At 41.3% G+C, this 23,871-nt stretch overlaps 1 protein-coding gene across 2 annotated transcripts in view; it reads left to right on the forward strand.

The window, feature by feature from the left end:
- The first annotated feature begins 12,249 nt into the window (after positions 1-12,249).
- Positions 12,250-23,871, forward strand: part of VIRMA (vir like m6A methyltransferase associated) — a 49,448-nt gene continuing 37,826 nt past the window's right edge. For both annotated transcript variants that reach the window (XM_084864629.1, XM_084864630.1), the window contains exons 1-4: positions 12,250-12,466; positions 18,261-18,376; positions 21,505-21,591; positions 23,294-23,342. In XM_084864629.1, the coding sequence (XP_084720755.1) occupies positions 12,404-12,466; positions 18,261-18,376; positions 21,505-21,591; positions 23,294-23,342 (315 nt within the window). In that variant the 5' untranslated portion in view covers positions 12,250-12,403. The remainder of the gene's footprint in view (positions 12,467-18,260; positions 18,377-21,504; positions 21,592-23,293; positions 23,343-23,871) is intronic.

Raw genomic sequence — 23,871 nt, forward strand, 5'->3', positions numbered from 1 at the left:
TCCAGGAAAGATGCCAAGTGACGTGACCTCACTTCTCCCTCTCCATCGAGATCGGCCCATCTTTGTCCAGCATCCCCCGCCCCGGCCTGAAAGACTTGTTTCTCTAGCCTCAGACAAAACGGAAAGTGACTTTCGATGGGGAAACCGGAGTCCTTTCCTTTTCTTCCCGAGGTGAGGAAACACGCTGCTCGAGGTCAAGTGGCAGGTTAGTGGTGGAGCCCGGAAGGAACGCAGGTTTTCTAACCTCCAGCAACGTGCTCCTGCGGCAGCAGGCTGGTCCTGGTGGAGAGAGACCACTGGCCGGGAGTTGCAGCTCTGTGACCTCACAGCGACAACCACACTGGGCTTTAGTGACTGTCTTTTTTTTTATTATTTTTATTGATTTCAGCCCTAACAAGGTTTGACTCAGTGGATAGAGCATCAGCCCGTGGACTGAAGGGTCCCAGGTTCGATTCCGGTCAAGGGCTTGTACCTTGGATGCATACAGCTGATCGATGTTTCTCTCTCATCGATGTTTCTAATTCTCTATCCCTCTCCCTTCCTCTCTATAAAATTAAATTAAATTAAAAATCAATAAAATATATATATTTTTAAAAATTTTAAATTGATTTCAGAGAGAGGAAGAGGCAGAAACATCAGTGATCCGCTGCCTCCTGCACACTTCACCCTGGGGATCAAGCCTGCAGCCCAGGCATGTGCCCTGACTGGGAACTGAATGGTGACCTTCTGGTTTTTAGGTCAACGCTCAACCACTGAGCCATGCCAGCTGGGCTATTTTTTTGTTAATACTTTAAAATTGTGTATTCCAGTCAAGGGCATGTACCTTGGTTGCGGGCATATCCCGAGTAGCGGGTGTTCAAGAGGCAGCTGATCGATGACTCTCTCTCATCGATGTTTCTAACTCTCTATCTCTCTCCCTTCCTCTCTGTACAAAATCAATAAAACATATTAAAATAAAATTGTGTATTGATTATAATGTGGCCATAGTAGAACAATGTAGCAAAAAGAAGAAAAACAAAAATCAAGAGGAAGAGACTGGAAAGAAGGTGGGGTGGAGAGAATGGAGAGAGAGGCAGATAAAGGTGAGTGGCAGAAGGAGAACAGAAGAAGGGAAGGAGAGAGCCAAGACTGAGGTGTGGAGTGGGTGAGCTTCCTCCCCAGCTCTGTGGGGCGGAAGCCGACCCTCCGTTTCCGGTGCTGTCACACAAATACTTAGAGAACTTGGCCATTCCCACAAGCAACTCCAATTGCCCGGCCCCCAGATCAAAGGCTCTGTTGCTGCTCCCTTCCTTCCCAGCCTTACACCCTGGCCCCGTCAGAAGCTGAGCCCACAAAGTCAGGGGAAGGAAACGCAGGGTATGTGCTGGAATTGTGGACTCAGAAAAATAAAAATGTTGGAATGCTCCATATAAAACGTAGGGTGTTGTCGAAATCGGTTTGGCTCAGTAGTAGAGCGTCAGTCTGCGGACTGAAAGGTCCCAGGTTCGATTCCGGTCAGGGGCATGTACATTGGTTGCGGGCACATCCGTGGTATGGGGTGTGCAAGAGGCAGCTGTTCGGTGTTTCTCTCTCATCGACGTTTCTAGCTCTCTATCTCTCTCCCTTCCAATCTGTAAAAAAATCAATAAAAATATTTAAAAAATAAATAAAATGTAGGGTGTCCTGGCTCTCGGTGCATGAAGCCCTCGGGGAGTTTAATTATTCTGGAGAACCTATTCTTTTAGCCTGATGTAATAATACTTTCTGGAATCAAATTTGGATACACCCCCATCTCTCACTCACTCCAAGGGCATTGAGTCAAACAGGCCATCCCAGGAACAAGGCCACATCTCTTCCCCATTACCCGCCGGGGCGGTAAATAAGGCACAGGCAAGAACCAGGAGCCAGACACCCTGACTCATTCACGTTTGTCCAATTGAAACTTTTATTGAGATAATTACAGATCCACGTGCAGCTGTAAGACATTAACAGAGAAAATATACCCTTTACCCAGTTTCTTCCTCTGGTATTATTGTGCAAAACTATAGTACAATGTCACAGCCAGGATGTTGACATTGGTGGAATCCATTATTCAGATTTCTTCAGTTCTGCTGGTTCTCATTGTGTGTGTGTGTGTGTGTGTGTGTCTGTGTGTGTGTATTTACACTTTCGTTGCTTGTTAAAGATGTGTCCACCATCAAAGTGTAGATGCTGGACAATTTCATTACCATACACACCCTCTGTGTTGCTTTATTATAACCACACCCACTTGCCTCCTGCCCCCCCTCCTTCCACCATACTTAACCTCTAACAATCACTGTTGTGTTTCTAAAATTTCATCATTTCAAAAATGTTATATAAATGGAAATCACAGAGTATTTAACCTCTTGGGGTTGGCTCATTCCCCCCTCCCCCCACTCAGCATAATTCCCTGGAGGGACAACCAAATTGTTGCATATATCAATCATTTATTCCTTTCTATTGCTGAGTTTATTTTTATTTTTATTTATTTATTTATTTATTTATTTATTTTTACTCTGTTATCGTAAACCAGTTTCATAGTTTTTATTTTTCTACTTGAAGGATCCTGGGAATTATCTTAACCCTTCCAAGCCTTCACTTATTCATCTGTCTGTGTGTGGGTGTGTTTGTTTTGTTTGTTTAATGGTTGGAAGTTGATAAGAGCATAGTTTCTCCCAGAACTGATAAAAAAAAAAGATCAAATAAATTAATGATGCATTGTGAACTGTAAAGTATTATAAGGCCTCTTGGAGGGAAGATCCCATTTGAAATATTATTTTTCCTACTTTTTTGAAACAGATCGAATTTCTCCTATTTGGGGGTTTTCTTCTATCTAGTTGAACTCAAGAGGTACAGAGATTTAGCTTTTCAGTCTACCTCGAGGATGTTACTTATCTGAGCAGGGACAGAAAGAGTTGGTGGGGCTGGAGAGGGGAAATGGAGGAGGAAGTTGGGGGGGAGAGAGATTAACAGGTGGAGAGAGGGAGGAGGAGATGGGAGGGAGAGCAGGGAGAGGGAGAGCCGGAAGGTTTCAGAGCTCATTTCAAGCATTCTCAAACCTGTTTTGAAGGCAGAGTACCTAAAAATCACGTGCAATTTGCATAACACTGTCGAAATCACTAAAACAAAAAAATTTCAGTGGCAAAACAGCCCCTTTAATTCTGAGTATCCAGTATCACATCTTAGCCATGAGCACACATCCCCTTTAAAAAGAGCCGGATGTCTAAGTGTGGCTAGTTTTTCAGTACATATTCATTTTGTGTTCCACTCAAGTTCATCAGCAGATAAATGGACGCATGTTCTAATTTTCTATAAAGAAAAAAATTTATGCAGAGACAGGTTTGGCTCAGTGGATAGGGCGTCAGCCTGCAACTGAAGGGTCCCAGGTTTGATTCTGGTCAGGGGCATGTACCTTGATTGCGGTCACATTTCCAGTGGGGAATGTGCCCGCAGGAGGCAGCTGGTTGATGTTTTCTCTCTCATGGATGTTTCTAACTCTCTGTCCCTCTCCCTTCCTCTCTGTAAAAAATCAATAAAATATATTTTTTTTAAAAAGAAAAAAATTATGGAAGAGATCTTAAAATTGGAATGTTCTACCTATTAGTCTTTCTTTCTTTCTTAACCAGGAGAAAGATATTGATTCTGTTTTGGTGGGAATGCTTCTATCCAGCTCACCTTCTACTCTATTCAGCTAAGTCAGAATTATTCGAGGACTTTTTAAAAAATAGATTCATTGGTAAAAATTAAATTCAAAACGAATGACAATGAAAATAATAATCTACATATATAGATTCATCCACCTTCATCCACCGTCTCACTTTCTGTGGTTTCAGTTACCTTGTGGCCAACCGTGATATGGAAATAATAAATGGAAAATTCCAGAAATAAACACTTCATTCGTTTTAAACTGTGTGCAGCTCTGAGGAGCATGATGAAATCTCGTGCCCTCCCACTCCATCCCACTTGGGAGGTGAATCATTGCTTTGTCCAGGGCATCCCCGCCTCTGAGTCACTGAGCAGCCCTCTGGGTTATCAGATCGACTGTCTCGGGGTTCCAGTACCTTATTTTACAAAAATGACGGAGTGTTTTCTTGAAGTGATGCCGCATTGAGGTCACCCAGGTGATGACTGGAGGATTACAACCAATGCAGCAACACCTTGATGATTTAAAAAGAAACAACTTCTGATCACAATGTTCTTCCAAAAGCTTTGGGGGGAAAAAGAAAAGCAGCCAAACCGGTTTGGCCTGCAGACCGAAGGGTCCCAGGTTCGATTCCAGTCAAGGGCATGTACCTTGGTTGCGGGTACATCCCCAGTAGGGGGTGTGCAGGAGGCAGCTGATGGATGTTTCTCTCTCATCCATGTTCCTGACTCTCTGTCCCTCTCTCTTCCTCTCTGTGAAAAATCAATGAAATATATTTTTTTTGAAAAGAAAAGAAAAAGAAAACACACCAAAAAAACCTTCAGCTATTGAGGATTCCCAACTATCAACATCATCTGATCCTGACAGCCAATCATCATGTGCTGGCTGAATGATCCAGGACCCCCCAAAGCAGATGATCCCCCTTCTGATATATTGTCAGAAGGTCAAAAATAGTTTAATCACAAAACCTATGTTATTCGCTGAAACCGGTTTGGCTCAGTGGATAGAGCGTCAGCTTGCAGACTCAAAGGTCCCGGGTTCAATTCCGGTCAAGGGCATGTACCTTGGTTTCGGGCACATCCCCAGTAGGGGGTGTGCAAGAGGCAGCTGATCGATGTTTCTCTCTCATCGATGTTGATGTTTCTAACTCTCTATCCCTCTCTCTTCCTCTCTGTAAAAAACCAATAAAATATATTTAAAAAACAAAAAAGAAAATCCTATGTTATTAACTTGTCTTTATCTCATCACACTGGCATTGTATCAACTCACCTCTTCATAAGAAGAAGAATAAGCACAGTGCTCTATTTTGAGAGAGAGAAAGACTCACATAACTTTTATTATAGTATATTGTTATAATATTTTACTAGTTATTGTTATTAAACTCTTACCATGCCTAATTTATAAATTAAACTTTATCATAGATACTAATGTATAGAAAAAAAAACATAGTATATACCGTGGTTAGTACTATCTGTGGTTTCAGACATCCACTGGGGATAAGGAAGGACTATTTTGTGTGTGTGTGTGTGTGTGTGTGTGTGTGTGTGAATATATATATTCTGTTTTGAATTTCTCAGTAGATCTAGAAAGGGACTAGGAAGCTTTTTAAATTTTTTTATTAAATTATTATCTGTGTACATATCTTACCATTGCCCCCCGCCCCCTTAGGAAGCTTTTTAAAAAAATACATATTTTTTATTGATTTCAGGGAGAAAGGGAAAGGAGAGAGAAACAGAAACATCAATGATGAGAGAGAATCATTGATCGGCGGCCTCCTGTACACTCCCTACTGGGGACCAATCCTGTAACCAGGGCATGTGCCCCTGGTTGGAATAGAACCTGGGACCCTTCAGTCCGCAGGATGATGCTCTATCCACTGCGCTAAACCAGCCAGGACTAGGCAACTATTTTTTTTGGTTTTTGTTTTTGTTTTATTTTGGTGTTTAAGCTCCTTAGTGTTTCTGACATTCTAGCCAGGTTGGGAATCTTTTATTTCGGGTCTGTTTTTAGTGCTCTGCATGGACTTCTGACCTGTCTAGCCCTCTCTTTCTGGATAATCTGTTTTCACGGAAGTTTTCCTTACAATCAAAACCAGGTTTCTGGTGGGTTTTCAACTTCCTCACTCCTTGGAACTACCCTTGTGAAGGTCATCATCACTTCTCTTTCTTATCTTGCTCTACGGCTTAGCCTCTTAGCCACTTAGCCAGACCCAGAGGCACACCCTCTTAGCTGGAGGTACATTTCCTACTTCTCAGCTTTGTACTTCTCTGCTCCTTTGTTGGCTCCACTCCCCTGCCTCACTCCTCAAGTTCGCAGACCTCTGGCTGGACTCTCCTCTGCCAGGTCTGCACTTTGTCCCTGTGTGATCCCACTTATAGGCAGCTGGCTTTATTTTTATTTATTATATCTATTTAAAATATATTTTATTGATTTTTTACAGAGAGGAAGAAAGAGGGATAGAGAGTTAGAAACATCGATGAGAGAGAGTCATTGATCAGCTGCCTCCTGCACACACCCCACTGGGGATGTGTCTGCAACCAAGGTACATGCCCTTGACCAGAATCGAACCCGGGACCCTTCAGTCCGCTCTATCCATTGAGCCAAACCGGTTTCGGCTGGCTTTATTATTATTTTTAATTAATATGTTTTTATTGATTTTAGAGGAAGGAGGAGAGAGAAAGAAAGAGAGAGAGATGGAAACATCAATTGGCTGCCTCCAGCATGCCCCCAACTGGGGATCAAGCTCCAAACCTGGGGAATGGATCTGGTGACCTCTTGGTTTATGGGTCTGTGCACCACCACTGAGCCACACTGGCTGGGCTAGGCATCAGGCTTTAAATACTGTTCTATCCTTATGCCAATAGTATTTATAGTCCCATCCCTGACTTTCTTCAACAGGTGTCTACTTGACATCTCCATTGGATATCTCTTAGGCACCTCAAATTTCCCATGTCTAAAATAGGACTCTGGATTCCCCCACCCGTTTCCACCCCAAATAACCAGCTGGGTCTGCAGGCTTCCTCATTTCATTTAACAGCACCTTCATCCACATAGTTGTTCAAGCTAACCACCTAGCAGTCACCTATGATTCCCCTTTCCTCTCTCACCCACCTGTAAAACGAAGTCAAAATCTCTTTACTTCTCACCATCCCTCAGCTACAGCTCTAATCCATCCACCATTGTCTCTCATGGAAACTATTGCAATTTCTCCCTAATGGGCCTCTTTGCTTCCATTCTTGCCTCCTTTGAGTTGACGCTCCACTGAGCATTGTTCTATATAATAAAAGGCTAATATGCAAATTGTTACCTTGACCGGGAATTCAACTGGGAGTTTGACCAGGGGCCCCTCCCTGCCCCCAATAGGCCCTCCACCACCTGGATCAGGGGCCGGGTCAGCTAGCCAACCTCTTGCATCCCCACCCCCTGGCTGGCCTGGCCCAGTTGGCCCCAGTCTGGGTGGGCCAGCCAGAGTGCACCCAGGCACGAATTTATGCACTGGGTCTCTAGTTAAAAACATAAATGGCCCAGCCAGCGTGGCTTCGTGGTTGAGTGCTGACCTGTGAACTAAAAGGTCATAGTTTGATTCCTGGTCAGGGCCCATGGGGGCTCAATCCCCAGTAGGGGGTGTGCAGGAGGCTTCTCTCTCATCATTGATGTTTCTTTTTTTTTTTCTTTTTTGTTTTTTTAAAAACATATTTCTTTATTGATTTCAGAAAGGAAGGGAGAGGAAGAGATAGAACATCAATAATGAGAGAGAATCATTGATCGGCTGCCTCCTGCATGCCCCCTACTGGGGATGGAGCCCACAACCCCAGCATGTGTTCTTGGCTGGAATCGAACCTGGGACCTTTCAGTCCGCAGGCTGACAGCTCTATCCACTGAGCCAAACCGGCTAGGGCTCATCATTGATGTTTCTATCTCTCTCCCTCTCCCTTCCTCTCTGAAATCAATAAAACTATATATTTTAAAAAATGTAAATGAAGTCAGACCACGCTCCTGCTGAAAACTGTCTAATGATTTTCAAGTAGAAAAATAGCCCAACCCCTTATTATGGAGCTTTAGATAACAGAGCCCTGAACCCTCCTGGCATTGCTGCCCCCTCTGAATATTCTTCCCAGAGATCTTTGCATGGAAGATTTCTCACCTTTAGGCCTTGACGCAGATATCACTAGGAGAGAACATTTTCTCAGTATCTTATCTGATGATTCTCCCAACTTGCCTACTCTCTCTTTCTTGGTGTCTGATTCATTTTCTCCCTTGCCCTTTCCCTATCTGACAGTTCTATCTATGTGTTTGTTTACTTGTTTATTGCTGGTTCAGCCTGACAAGAGCACCTGCAAAGCAGATGCTCAATTACACTTGTTGAGTAAGTCACTAGTATTCCAAGTATTCCATTTTTCTTGGGCATTGCATTTTTTAAAAATATATTTTTATTGATTTTTTACAGAGAGGAAGAGAGAGGGATTGAGAGAAACATCGATGAGAGAGAATCATCGATCAGCTGCCTCTTGTACACCCCCTACTGGGGATGTGCCCGCAACCAAGGTACATGCCCTTGACCAGAATCGAACCTGGGACCTTTCAGTCTGCAGGCTGACGCTCTATCCACTGAGCCAAACTGGTTTCGGCGGGCATTGCATTTTGAACTGGGATCACAGCTTTAAGATCAGAGAAAAGCAAGCTGGTGACATTTTATTTATTTTAAAATGTATTTTTAATTGATTTCAGAAAGAGAGGAAGGGAGAGGGAGGGAGTGATAGAAACATCAATGATGAGAGAGAATCATTGCATTGACTGGCTGCCACCTTCATGCCCCCCACTGGGGATTGAGCCCACAACCTGGGGGGTTCAAAGGACAACGCCATACCAGCTAGCTGAGCTGGTGAAATTTTCAATCATCCATTCACTGACCAAGTAGAATTTCTTCACCACACCCCTGAAAAAATCATACCACCGGTTTACACACCTTCATTTTCTGTCTGTACTTGCTTCTGGATCCCTTCCAGCCTTCCTGGGCGGTTCCCTCGGAAAATGGTTCTTCCTGAGTTAGACCATTCCCCCATCCTCCACAGAGGTTCAAATGCCCAGACGTACAGAGCCTTGTCTGCAGCAGCTTCCACCGTGGGGATCCCTGTGGGAGGCAATGCCAGGTTCTGCAGGTTGGATGAGCCTTTCTCAGCTTGCAGCTCAGCAGTTTCTGAGCCTCCCCCCTCCCCTCAGCGTTTTGCTCCTGGTTGTCCATACCCTCACTCCTGCCTGCCTGCTCTCCTAGCCCCATGCTTCCTGTGCCTTCTCTGACCTGCACCTTTTCACGCTTCTCTACTGGCTAGATGCCTGATTCTACCTCCAGCTTCTCCCTTTCTGGAAACATTCCACCGTGACTGCTGCCGCAATTCTGCCCCCTAGTAGCTGAAACTGAAAATGCTTTTTGGTAAATTCACACTCTTTTGCCGCCCCGTCCATGGGTCCGTGTTCCCTTTTACTTTCCCTCCATGTCCCTTGTTCTTGACAGGATGACAGTTACTCCCGGGGCTGGATTGAAAACCTGGTACCCCGTGAAATGAACAGATATTCTGGAAATGTTCAACATTTATTTCGCAAGGGCAGAAACTTGTTTTTTCTTCATAAAAATGTCTCAAACTAGCCAAAACCGGTCTGGCTCAGGGGATAGAGTGTGGGCTGGTGGACTGAAGGGTCCCAGGTTCTATTCAAGTCGGGGGCAGGTACCTTGGTTGCAGGCACATCCCCAGGTGGGGGGTGTGCAGGAGGCAGCTGATGGATGTTTCCCATGGATACTTCTAACTCTCTATCTCAGACTTCCTCTCTGTGAAAAATCAATAAAATAAGAATAACAAAAGATCTGGGACCCGGATGGAGGTCTGCACCCCAGAGGGAGGTCTGGGTCCTGGTAGGGCATTAGGGCCAGGAGGGAGTCTGGGCCCCTGGGGACCGTCTGGTACCTCAAATGGACATCTGGGTTACGGAAATGGTGGTCTGGATTACATATTGTGAACTAAACCCCTGCTACAAGTCTGGATTCTCCCTCCACCTCTGAGGTGGTTAGGTAGAAGAAAGGAATAAATATTTATTGAACAATATCTGGTAGGCACTATACGAGATTTTACTAATTTATCATGGAGAAGGGTAGGTTAAAATATTAAAAAAATAAAACTATATCCAAATCACAGTTCAATTCCAAGTCAGGATACATACGTGGGATGGGGGCTCGATTTTCTCTCATCTTTGATGTTTCTATCTCTCTCTCCCTCTCCCTTCCTCTCTGAAACCAATAAAAACACATATTTTAAAAAAGAATAGAAATCCCTATTACCACCCAAATGCTTGACATTTAGATGGCTATTAACAAGCATGGCTTAAGTTTGTAGGTTTGCAATTAAGAGAGTAGTCACTCATCTCTGCCAGCAGGTGGCAGTAGATATTGCAAGTAGGCTTTGGAGTCCAAAATGTAGACCTTTTGCCCAATTTTAATTTTCAACATAATTTTTAAAACAATAGTAAACTTTATTAAAATAGGTTAACTTATTATCTCATTATCCTTTCCCCTCTTTATTTCTTTCATCAGAATTTTAGAGTATTGAGTAATCAGTAAACAATGAGTTCTATGCATCCCTGGTAGTCATCAGAGACAATTTTAACAAATTTTTATAATTTCTTTCTTTTCAATGTGTCTTCTCATTCTCTTCTTTTCCATGTCCACTGCCAACAATACAAATCCCCTCACATGAATTTTTTTTTAAAGACTGACTTTTTAAAATATATATATTTTATTGATTTTTTACAGAGAGGAAGAGAAAGGGACAGAGAGCTAGAAACATCGATGAGAGAGAATCATCGATCAGCTGCCTCCTGCACACCCCCCACTGGGGACGCGCCCGCAACCAAGGTACATGCCCCTGACCGGAATCGAACCTGGGACCCCTCAGAGGCTCTATCCACTGAGCCAAACCGGTTTCAGCTCACATGAATTTTTAAAATAAATTTCTTCATGACCTCTTTGCTTCCAGGCTCCTTCTATTTCAACTCATTGTAAACGTCACAGAACGATCTTCCTGGCATTATCTCTTCTATATTCACATTCTCCTTTCAAAAAGGCCAATGCTCAACCTCAATTCCTCAGTTCACTCTCCCCATACGAGACAAATTCCAATGTGGAATTCAAGGCTGTTCTCCATAGAACATCATTCGATATGTAAAACACGCACAAAATAGAATTCTATACATGATTTAAAATAGTGAAGAATAAATCAGTTCATTCAAGAAACACTTCTGAGTGTTTACTGTGTGTCTGAAACTTGGGATGTGTTGGCGAACAGGACACGATCACATGTTGGAAGCTCACAGGGTAAAAGGGGGACACGCACCTGTCAGTAAATAAGGGATAAAGTGGGCACGAGAGCTTAATATGTGAGTATACTGGTTACAAATAATAGACTATCCAATCTATTGAGGGGAAAGAGGAGCCAGTAGGGTCAGGGAGGATGTATATGCCACATTTTGTTTACCATTTATTTGTTGATGGATATTTGGGTTGTTTTCACCTTTTAGCTATGTTCTGCTGTGAATATGTGTGCACAAGTATTTGAGTACCTGTTTTCAATTGTTTTGGCACATACCTAGTAGTGAAATCCGTGGATCATATGATAATTTTGTTTAATTTTTTGAAGAATTGCCAAACTGCTTTCCAAGGTAACTGTACTAGCAATATAAAGGGGTTCCAATTTTTTTAAAAAATATATTTTATTGATTTTTTACAGAGAGGAAGGGAGAGAGATAGAGAGCCAGAAACGTCGATGAGAGAGAAATATTAACCAGCTGCCTCCTACCCCCACTTCCTCCCCACTGGGGATGTGCCCACAACCAATGCACATGCCCCTGACCGGAATCGAACCTGGGACCTTTCAGTCCGCAGACCGACGCTCTATCACTGAGCCAAACCGGTTTCGGCAAGGGGTTCCAATTTCTTGACATCCTTGCTAACTCTTATTTAAAAAAAAAAAAAAATATATATATATATATATATATATATATATATATAGAGAGAGAGAGAGAGAGAGAGAGAGAGAGAGAGAGCTATCCCCATTGTGGTTTTGATTTACCATTCTCAAATGATTAAACTTATCTTTTGCTAAAAACGGTTTGGGTCAGCGGTAGAGCGTCGGTCTGCGGACTGAAAGGTCCCGGGTTCGATTCCGGTCAAGGGCATGTACCTTGGTTGTGGGCACATCCCCAGTGGGGGGTGTGCAGGAGGCAGCTGGTCGATGTTTCTCTCTCATCGATGTTTCTAACTCTCTATCCCTCTCCCTTCCTCTAACCTTTTCGTTTTGAGACACTATTCTTCCCGCAGTGCTGCCTCTTCCTGCCAGCCCTACAAAGGCTCTTGATGGCCGTTTCACCGGGCATCCTTCTCACCACCACGCTCTCCAAAGCCTCCTTGGCACTGAGGCTGCCCTGGCGGGCGCCGTGGCTGGATAACGCGAGACAACGACAGGGTTTGGACCACTGGAGCCACCGTAGTCGCCGGTCCCCTCTCGGCCTCTCGCCGCCGCGCTGGAGGGGGCGGGGCCAGAGGCTTCCGGCGGCACCGCGCTTCCGGATAGGCCGAGGTTGGCGGCCCTGGCGCTCGGGGCACCGGAAGTGCGGCCGCCTCTCCCTTTCCAGGGCCGCGGCCGCCGCGCCGCCGCCGCCGAAGTTACAGGGCTGCCCCGGAAGTCCTCCGCGCGCCTCCCGTCCTCGGCAAACATGGCGGTGGACTCGGCGATGGAACTGCTATTTTTAGATACTTTTAAACACCCCAGCGCCGAGGTAAGGCTTCGCTTCTGGATTCCGATTCTGCTTCTCCGCTGTGGGACGTTTCCAAAAAAAAAAAAAAAAAAAAAAAATCCTCTAGGCGCGCTTCGACGCTCCCTCCCGCCGGCGGCCTTCATTCTGCACGTCCACACCCCCTCCCCCAGCGGGGTGTGGGTAGCACGTCCGCGGAGGGCAGCGGGCCCGGGCCATTGCTCTGCGTGGTCCTAGGCCCCCGCGTCTCCGGTTGAGGTGGCTGCTCTGCTCGCTCTGCCCCCCTCACCCCGTCAGCTTCGGGCCTGGAAGATACCTCGGTTCTCGGGTGGAGTTTGGGAGGGTCCCGGATGGCCTGTGTTTGACAGCTGCTCCGGAGGCCGAGCGGGTCGCGATGGCTTCGCGATTCCTAAATCCCTCCTCCCAGGTCCCTTTTCTTTTTAAACAATATATATATATTATTGATTTTTTTTACAGAGAGGAAGAGAGTGGGATAGAGAGTTAGAATCATCCATGAGAAAGAATAATCGATCAGCTGCCTCTTGCACACCCTCTACTGAGGTACATGCTCTTGCCCGGAATCGAACCGGGGACCGTTCAGTCCGCAGGCCTACGCTCTATCCACTGAGCCAAACCCGTTTCGGCGGAGGTCCCTTTTCTAACGGGAGCGAGGCTGCCCAGGGGCGACACCCGTGAGGACGTGACGTCTTTGCGCGGAAGGGCTTCTGCGTGGGGGCCCCCTGCGAGGGGGCGGATGTTCAGATTTAATTGCTGTCAGTTGCCAGGAGAGTCGTTTTGAGAGGCGAAGGGGGGCGATTGCGGCGTCATCTTTTCGAAGTGAACGGAGCGTTCAGGATGAGCGTTACTCATTTGTAAAATAGACTTAATAACAGAGCCTGCCACATAAAGTTGAATCACATGTCAAGATGGTTTAGGTAGGAAAGAGATTAACGCGTACAAGGTACATAGCAAATGCGTGGCAAAACTTAGTATTCGTATTACCCCCCCCTCCCCATGACTAGTACTGTTATTATAATCATTACTTTATTATTGTTGTTCCTGTTAACGGTGTACTTTCTCTCTTTCTCCTTACGATCATCGGAGGTGGGTGGACATTACACCCTGTGGAAGGAGCATTTAGGGCGGCACAGAAGAGCAGGAGAGTGTCAATTCTTAGCCTGTTTTGGAAAAAATATGGGAGCAGGGAGATGAACGTCATGATTTTGTCGAGACTGACTTGGAGCCGAAACTGGTTTGGCTCAGTGGATAGAGTGTCGGCCTGTGGACTCGGGGGTCCCGGGTTCGATTCCGGACAAGGGCATGTACGGGTTGCGGGCACATCCCTAGTAGGGGGTGGTGTGCAGGAGGCAGCTGATCAATGTTTCTCTCATTGATGTTTCTAACTTTATCCCTCTTTCTTCCTCTGTAAAAAAAAATTAATAAAATATTAAAAAAAGAACAAACTGACTTGGATACCAGAAGGGAACTGGGCTGTGTTGTGTACACACAACTGTGAGACATTATTAAACATCTAAAAATGGGAAAAAAGAGGATGAACATTACGTCCATAGAGAAATTTTAAACACCTCAGAGCCCACATTTTCTTTCAGTGTAAACGTAATCCTTTTAGGGAATGTTCTTTCTTTGGAGATAGCGATGATAGAGGGTAGGGGTTGTATTGCAATGCGTTCCTTGACAAAATAAAAAGTCAACAACGTTGGCTTTCTAATTATTTTAACAAATGGTTCATAGGTCTGTAAAAAAAAAGTTTGGAAACTTGAGCATGTTTTACTAACAATGAGTTCATTTGTGGTCTCTGATTTCCTGAGATCACACTTTTCTGATTAATTACACCTAGGCTTTAGAAAACTCAGGATGAAGGCAGTAGAATTGGATCAGAACAAGCCCATTATGTGTACGGAAATAGAGAACGGTTAAAAATGAAACAAGCCTATGATGAATTAGTGAAGGAAAATTGGCGTTCACCACTTATATATTTAAGAAGCTAATACTTCTTTATTTTTAGACAAACATTGAGGACCAGGAGAGGATAGGACCAGTTGTGTGGTGGTAAATACCTTCTTCTGGCAATGATTGGGAAAGGCTTAGTAGAGATCATATTTGATCTGAGTGTTGAAGAAGTAGAAATTTGTGGGGGAGATATGGAATATCGAGATGTTTGTTCTTAAGACGTTTTTAATTTAAGTATTGGAGATTAGGTCCACAACATTATAACTCAAGTTAGAATGTTTGATTACATGAAGAGACAGAGTGGGAATTCCTTGGGGTTTATCACCTTTATTTCCAAAATGCCCATTAGGACCTTAATCAATATTTACTTAGCTCCCTTTGTTGGTTCAAATAAAGGCTGGGTGAGTTTAGAGGAGGGAGAGATCACTCTTCATTTGAGATTATCAGGGCAGAGTTCATCAAGGCACTCGGCATAGGAACTTGGTCTTTGGTGCAAGATACGTTGCACACTTGTAGACAGGAGGGCATTCTGGAGTGGTCACTCTTCCACAGTGATGCTGAAGGTAGCAGTACGCAGTGACACCTGAATGACAGTTCTAAGCCAGGTCATGGAAGTTGTTGAATGCTCAGCAAAGGAGTGTAAACTTTATTTTGTAGGAAATGGGTAGCTTTTAAGCAGGCAAATAATATGATTAGTAAAATACTATATAGGTAGGTTAATCCCGTGGTCGGCAAACTGCGGCTCTCGAGCCACATGCAGCTCTTTGGCCCCTTGTGTGTGGCTCTTCCACAAAATACCACGGTCTGGGCGAGTCTGTTTTGAAGAAGTGGCGTTAGAAGAAATTTAAGTTTAAAAAATTTGGCTCTCAAAAGAAATTTCAATGGTACTGTTGATATGTGGCTCTGTTGACTAATGAGTTTGCCAACCACTGGTAATCTATCAGTAATATTAAAAATGGTTCAGAAATATTTAGAGGTGACAAATCATGACAAAAAGATTAGAGAAGTAGTGAAAGCTGGAGTTAGCAAATGGGCAGTAATCATTGTTAGCTTTTAAAAAAATGTTTTTATCGATTTTTAGATCAGAAGGAAGGGAGAGAGAGAGAAACATCAGTGATGAGAGAGAATCATTGATCTGTTGCCTCCTGCATGCCCCCTACTGGGGATCAAGCCGAAAACCCAGGCATGTGCTAAAGTTTCACAAGGGAAATATTTAAAAGTGTTTGAGGATGCTAAATCAATTGATTGGCTGCCTCCTGCACGCTCCCCACTGGGGACTGAGCCGGCAGCCTAGGCATGTGCCCTGACTGGGAATCAACTGTTGACCTTCTGGTTCATAGGTTGATGCTCAACCACGGAGCCACGCCAGCTGGGCTTAAAATTTTTTTTTAACTAAGTAGTACATGTATGAGGTACAAATTCAAAAGGTACAAAAGGGTATATAGTAGCCCAGCTGATAGGAGATTTTGGATATACAAAGGAGAGGCACCTATCTAGACTTGATCTGGCTCATCTTTCAAGATAAAGTTGACATCAGAGGAGTGTGGGAAGATTGTAAGCAGAGACAGTAGCATAATAGAGGTGAAAAAGAACATGGTATGCTGGGCTATACATGTGTGATTTGTTTTTAAGACCAAGGAGTTTGGCCTAGGAATAGTAAGGAGCAGGGTAGTGATACATTTACATTCTAGAACGACCTCACTGCAATAAATGAATTGGAGAACAAGAAATTAGTACAAAACCACTTAGTACTCTATTGTGTGTGTGTTTGTTTTTTTTCCACATTGGAGTGCATAGTGTCTAGAACTATGTGACAGCATGAATGGAGGGAATTGCATATACTTGAAAACAATTTAGAGGTTTAGTGAATAAGACTTGATGTTTGGATGAATGAATGAATGACTTAGGTGAAAAAGAAGCCAGGGATGCTAATAATTTCTGTCTTTGGCCATTGTGTGGATGGTGGTGCTCTCACTGATACCGTTTGGCCTTGTTGAGTTTGTGGTCTAGAGCAGCGTTTTTCAACCGCTGTTCCGCGGCACACTAGAGATGTTGCCTGGTGTGCCGTAGGTGCAGACAAGACAAGAATTTTATAATTTTTCACTATTTTGTTTACTTAATATTTCATAATAAAGTAATTATAAAATACTTTCTTTGTGTTTATTTGATTCCTATTCAAGAGAATTACTTTATATATAGTCAATATAGGCACAGAGTTAAATTTTTTAACATTTTCTAATGGTGGTGTGCCTCGTGATTTTTTTCATGAAACAAGTGTGCCTTTGCCCAAAAAAGGTTGAAAAACACTGGTCTAGAGGGACATTTACGAGGAGATTTCCAGTTGGCAGTTGGATAGAGTGGTCTGGGGCTCAGGAGAGAGGTCCTAGATCAGTGGTTCTAACAGTTTGCTACTGTTAATGAATTGTAATTATGCGTTTTTCGATGGTCTTGGGCTCTACAGCAGCGGTTCTCAACCTGTGGGCGTACAAGGGAGAGGCACCTGTCTAGACTTGAGACCCACAGGTTGAGAACCGCTAGCAGGGTCGCCTATGTCCATCGGAAAACACAGATATTTACATTACGATTCATAACAGTAGCCACATTACAGTTATGAAGTAGCAACGAAAATAATGTTATGGTTGGGGGTCACCACAACACGAGGAGCTGTATTAAAGGATCCCGGCGTTAGGAAGGCTGAGAACCACTGGTAAATTCTCTTGCTTTGATCACTAGGTAATGATAACTGACTGAACTCCTAAGAAAAGTTGATGTAAAATAGTCCAAAAACAATGTGAAACTTTCTTTTTAAATTATTGATCACAAGAGCTTCATTTGTTTGATCTTAAATCAGCTGATAGAAAGAAATAAGTATATACGAAGTTTGTGCTATCCATTTCTCTTATTATGATAAACTTAGTTTGCGTATTTTTTTCTTTTTTAAATTCCAGAGAGGGTTTGCTTCAACTATGCTGTGCCTTAATATTAGTTAGTGTGTTAAGTTTAAGAGATTAAGCTAATTTAAATACAGATCCACAATCCCTTATCTATAATTCAAAAATGCTAGAAAAATCTGGCCTGAATTCATTTGGCATGTAGTCTGATCTGAACTGACATGATGCTAGTTTGAAACTTTATTTAGTGTGATTGTTTATATATGTAACTGCAGAAATATTAATGTTTTGATGAAAAGGTACTATCCCAGAAGCCATTGTGGGTGTTAAGTAATGAGCAGTATTTGTATCATGTTAGCTTTTTAAAGATCTGAAAAAAGTCAGGATTCTAAAAGATATTTGACTTTAGAGATTTCCAAAAAGGGATTGTAGATCTGTATTGGCTTAAGCAAAGCATCAGGGAGGAAAATACACTGTAGAAAATGTTATTATACAAATAGAAAGATTTAACTAGGTACATTTTATCATCAGCTATTTAAAAAAAATTGTTTACATAGTATAAGTAATATAATAGCAATATTTTATTTTATTTTTTAAAATATATTTTATTGATTTTTGTACAGAGAGGAAGGGAGAGAGATAGAGAGTTAGAAACATCAATGAGAGAGTCATCGATCAGCTGCCTCTTGCACACCCCCCACTGGGGATATGCCCGCAACCAAGGTACATGCCCTTGACCGGAATCGAACCCGGGGCCCTTCAGTCCCCAAGCCGACGCTCTATCCATTGAGCCAAACCGGTCCCGGCTAATAGCAATATTTTAATGATAAGGAGTTGAAGATTACTTGTGACAATCTGAATAAAACAAATTGAAGATGAATAATTTCTTTTAAAATGAGTAAATTTTGACTTAGTGTTTTACTTACAGTATGTCCTTCCCTGTCTCCTTTTTAAAGCAAAGTTCTCATATAGATGTGGTTCGTTTTCCATGTGTGGTTTATATTAATGAAGTCCGAGTCATACCCCCAGGAGTAAGAGCCCATAGCAACCTGCCTGACAACAGAGCATACGGGTAAGTCAGCTTTCCTTTTATAAATTATTTTTGACTAAAGGTTTTCTTAGTAACATATTCATTTTTTTTGTTTGTTTATTGAATTTATTGGGGTGACATTGGTTAAAAAAATTATATAGATTTCAGTAGAAACATTTTTTTTCCCAAGGAAAGAAAATTAATATTTTATTATAAACTCATTTTATTAGGCTGGTATCACATTAAGTCAGATAAAGACAGCATAAGGAAAGGAAACTATAAGTCCATTTTGCTTATGAACAATATGTAAAAATATGTAAAAATCCTAAACAACACATACAGTTTATATTCCTAAATCCGTGTTCAGCAAACTGCGGCTTGCGAACCACATGCAGCTCTTTGGCCCCTTGAGTATGGCTCTTCCACAAAATACCATAGCCTGGCCGAGTCTATTTTGAAGAAGTGGCGTTAGAAGAAGTTTAAGTTTAAAAAATTTGGCTCTCAAAAGAAATTTCAATCGTTGTATTGTTCATATTTGGCTCTGTTGACTAATGAGTTTGTTGACCACTGACCTAAATCCATCAATATGTTACAAATATTGGATCAAGTAAGGATGATTTAGCTTTAGAAATTCTGTCAACGTAACTCACTGTATTGTCTAAATAGAACTCTTTCATAATGATGTTGATAAATTTCAGCATTTATTAATAGTTATAAAACTTCTGCATGCTCAGCTTCTGCTAGTTGAGTTATATGCTTCCCAAGCTTCACTTGTGTTTATTCCCAAAGCTCTTTATACCAGTCGTCTTTGCTATTTGAATTCTGTATTTAGTTAAATGTTATATAAACAAAAGCATTTTAATTGTGAAGAACTGTTGCTCTGAACAACTGACATAAAACAGGAATTTGATCTTTCTAATATGAATATTCATCTTTGTTTTTAATGCATGTATTGGAGATCTAAACTAAATTTTGGTTGTGGAAACATGAATATATATAATAAATATAACTAGATTTTTAGCATATAGCATAGGTATTAAACTTACGTTTCAATACCACATTTTATTATGTGCATGCTGTGATAGCTCATTTTCTATTATGTGGAGTTAAATCAACTACTTAGTGGTAAGTGTTATGGTACAGATTCAAAGTTAAGGACTCATTTTTTCATAATTGTGATATAAAATCTTTTTCTTTTTTTTTTTCTTTTTATTTTTTTATTTTTTATTTTTTATTTATTTTTTTTTTAATTTATTTATTTATTTATTTATTTATTTTTTACATATTTTCTTGATTTTTTTTTTTATTGCCCCCCTCCCTCCCTCCCACACATCCCCTCCCTCCCCATAGTTTTATGTCCATTGGTTGTACTTATATGCATTTATACAAGTCCTTCGGTTGATCTATTATCTCCCCCTGATATCCCTACCCTCCCCACTGTAATTTGACAGTCTGCCTGTTGCTTTACTTTCTCTATATCTGTCTCTTGGTTCATCAGTTTATAAAGATCTTTATCATCCACCGATGTGTGAGGTCATGTGGTGTTTCTCTTTCGTTGATTGGCTTATTTCACTCAGCATGATGCTCTCCAATTCCATCCAGGTTGCTGCAAATGATGAGAATTCCTTCTTCTTTATGGCAGCATAGTATTCCATTGTGTAGATGTACCATAGTTTTTGGATCCAATCATCTGCTGACGGGCACCTAGGCTGTTTCCAAATTCTGGCTATTGTAGATTGTGCTGCTATGAACATAGGGGTGCATATATCCTTTCTGATTGGTGTTTCTAGTTTCTTGGGATATATTCCTAGAAGTGGGATTACTGGGTCAAATGGGAGTTCCATTTTCAGTTTTTTGAGGAAACTCCACACTGTTCTCCACAGTGGTTGCACCAGTCTGCATTCCCACCAGCAGTGCACGAGAGTTCCTTTTTCTCCGCAACCTCGCCAACACTTGTCGTTTGTTGATTTGTTGATGTTGGCCATTCTGACAGGTGTGAGATGGTACCGCATTGTTGTTTTGATTTGCACCTCTCGGATACTTAGTGACTTTGAGCATGTTTTCATGTGCCTTTTGGCCTTCCTTCTGTCTTCTTTTGAAAATATTCTGTTTAGGTCCATTGCCCATTTTTTAATTGGATCATTCATCTTCCTTTTATTTAGTTGTATAAGCTGTCTGTAAATGTTGGAGATTAAACCTTTATCAGTGGTAATATTTGCAAATATGATCTCCCACACCGTGGGCTTTCTTGTTGTTTTATTGATGGTTTCTTTTGCTGTATAAAATCTTTTTCTTTTTTTAAAAAATATATCTTATTGATTTTTGTACGAGAGGAAAGGAGAGAGATAGAGAGTTAGAAACATCAATGAGAGAGAGTCATCGATCAGCTGCCTCTTGCACACCCCCCACTGGGGATATGCCCGAAACCAAGGTACATGCCCTTGACCGGAATCGAACCCGGGGCCCTTCAGTCCCCAAGCCGACGCTCTATCCATTGAGCCAAACCGGTCCCGGCTGATATAAAATCTTCACATATTTTCAGGTCATTCAAAAATAAGACAAATGTAAAACAAAACAATGTTTAATGTTTAAGCTGAGAAATTATGATTGACAATCTTTTTTCCCATGTTTAAGGAAATAAAAATGAATGTTTTTTATTTCTTTCTTCCTACTTTTCCTATAAAGGGAGATATTTGTAGAAGGGAAAGGAGTAATGATAATGTATCCTGCAGTCTACTCTAATTGTGTTGCTTTTGGTTAAGAACTGTCTGTTACCTATTGCTGCATAACAAATTAAGTGAGTTGAGCAGCCTAAAACAGTAAGAGTTATTATCTCACTGTTTCTAAGGGTCAGGAATCGGGGAGTAGCATAGTTGGCTCAGGTTTCCTCTTGAGGTTATGGTTAAGGTTTGGGCCTGGCTGCAGAGTCCAGAGTTGACTAGGGCTGGAGAATTCCTTTTGAACTGTCCTGCTGGTGGGAGATTTCAGTTCCTTGCCAGGAGATCCTCTGTTGGGTGCTCATGTCAAACATGGAGTCCGCAAGAGTTATTTAAATCTTAGGAATACTATATCTTAATTCTAGAATTGATCTTAAATTTGCACTTTTTTTGTTGTTATAATTTGAACTGTTTATTGCAAAAGCTGACATTTCAATTTTGTTTTATTCACAGGGAGACATCTCCGCACACATTTCAGTTAGACTTATTCTTTAACAATGTAAGCAAACCAAGTGCCCCTGTTTTCGATAGATTGGGAAGGTATGTACCTACTGGGTAATTTCACCGGAAACTCATAAATTAGTAAACAAGCCTCTTCATTTTTTAGATAGACAAAGGATATATTTGGTGGTAGACCCCAGAACCCAGGATTTAATTTTATCAGTTGGCAATATTAAAGACGTGACATGCTCCTAAGAAGATGTTGAGCTTATTTACAAAGTAAAATTTTTACTGTGTGAAACAGCCATTTTTTGTTTGCTTTTTATGGGTGTATTCATTTCTTACACATACCATGATTTGATAATTTGGAAGAGATTTCCTTTTGATTCTTACTAAACGATGTAAGTACATTGAGAGCTAATCTTTTGTCTTTTTTTTATGTAACAACTATCGCATAATTTAAAATTCCAATGAGAATTTTGTTGATAGGTAATTCCTTTTTGGATTATTTAATGCATGTAGGTATTATTAAAACTAGTTGTTTTGATATCTGCAAAATAATTGACTATTAAATGGGTTTACTTATAAAAAATATAAAAGGCAGGGAAAAAAAAAGAAACATTTCTGTTTATCAGGAATTAACAGTTTTCTTTTTATGTAGTCATTCATTGATTATTATTAAGTTATATTGATAATTTAACCTTTTAAATGATGGGAAGCTAGATAATCTGAAGCAGCTAATTTTGAATTTTGTAGAATGTTTTTCTAATGTCAGTATCTTTTTGATAAAAATAGGTGCCTTCTATTTTTATTTATTTAAAAAAAATATTGATTTGTTTATTGAGAGGAAGGGATAGAGAGTTAGAAACATCGATCAACTGCCTCCTGCACACCCCCTACTGCAACCAAGGTACATGCCCTTGACCGTAATCGAACCTGGGACCATTCAGTCTGCAGCCTGATGCTCTATCCACTGAGCCAAACCGGTTTTGGCTTATTTTTATTTTTTTAATTGATTTTAGAGAAGAAGGGTAAAGGAAAGCTAGAAACATCAATGATGAGATATATCATTGATTGGCTGTCTACTGCACGCTCCCCACTGGGGACTGAGCTGGCAACCTAGACATGTGCCCTGACTGGGAATCAACTGTTGACCACCTGGTTCATAAGTTGATGTGGAGTCTAGTTGCCCGTGTTGCATCTCAGCTCCACCTGTTCCCAGCTGGCTAATGTGGACAAGTAAAAACTTTTTAAAAATATATATATTTTATTGATTTTTTACAGAGAGGAAGGGAGAGAGATAGAGAGTTAGAAACATCGATGAGAGAGAAACATCAATCAGCTGCCTTCTGCACACCTCCTACTGGGGATGTGCCTGGAACCAAGGTACATGCCCTTGACCGGAATCGAACCTGGGACCCTTCAGTCCTCAGGCCAATGCTCTATCTACTGAGCCATACTGGTCAGGGAAAAATAGGTGACTTTTAAAATTTTGGTCCCAGTAGACTAAATTTTTTGAGGACTATAATGCTATGGTTCTTTACTCTGGCTGTACATTAGAATTGCTTGGGGGATTTTTCAAAAATACTGATACCTACACTCACCCCAAATCAATTATATTAGAATCTCTAGAGGGTTCGTTTTATACTAAAAACGAAACAAAATACAAAACACTTTGGGGGAAGTAAATAAAACCCAAACTTTGTAGTTTATTAAAATGAAAATTTAGCATGGTTTTATTAAAATATATGAAACTAGGAAGACTTCTTCATGAACTGTAATGTTCCTACTCTTTTGGCAGCCTGGAATATGATGAGAATACGTCCATCATCTTTAGACCCAACTCAAAGGTAATAGTGGAAATCATTTTTCAATTTGTTACTGTTTGTTTTCACCTTGATTCAGAGTTTTTGGTCCAAGTAAACCAGTGATGCAGATTGTCAGCTTATTTGTGGAATATCATCATTACTTCTTTGATTCCTCTTGTACCCAGAAACTACTTTAAAATGGAGCAAAGACATTGTAATGTCATTCTCGACCTATAAAGCTCTTTTTTCTCCTGATTTTATATTTGAGTCAGGAAGAGGTCAGTGTCTGTGCTTTCCCTTCTTATATTTAGGTGGGCAAATTCAGAAGATGATAAATAGGTCACCTTATTTGCAGAATAAAAGTATTAAACACTATTGAGCCTTAGTTAAGGTTTCCTAAAAAATACATATTTCATATTTCTTCCTTTCATATAAAAAATATGCCTTTTTTTCTTGATAAACCAAATGCCATTCTAAAAGTATCTAGATTTGAATCATGGAAGATCTTAAATGCAAAAATAATTGTGATCTAGTTTGAAATTACTCAGCACACTTTGTTTTTGGTGAAGTA

Source organism: Pipistrellus hanaki (genome assembly GCF_964339955.1).
Source record: "Pipistrellus hanaki genome assembly, chromosome: 17".
Taxonomy (NCBI): Eukaryota; Metazoa; Chordata; class Mammalia; order Chiroptera; family Vespertilionidae; genus Pipistrellus; species Pipistrellus hanaki.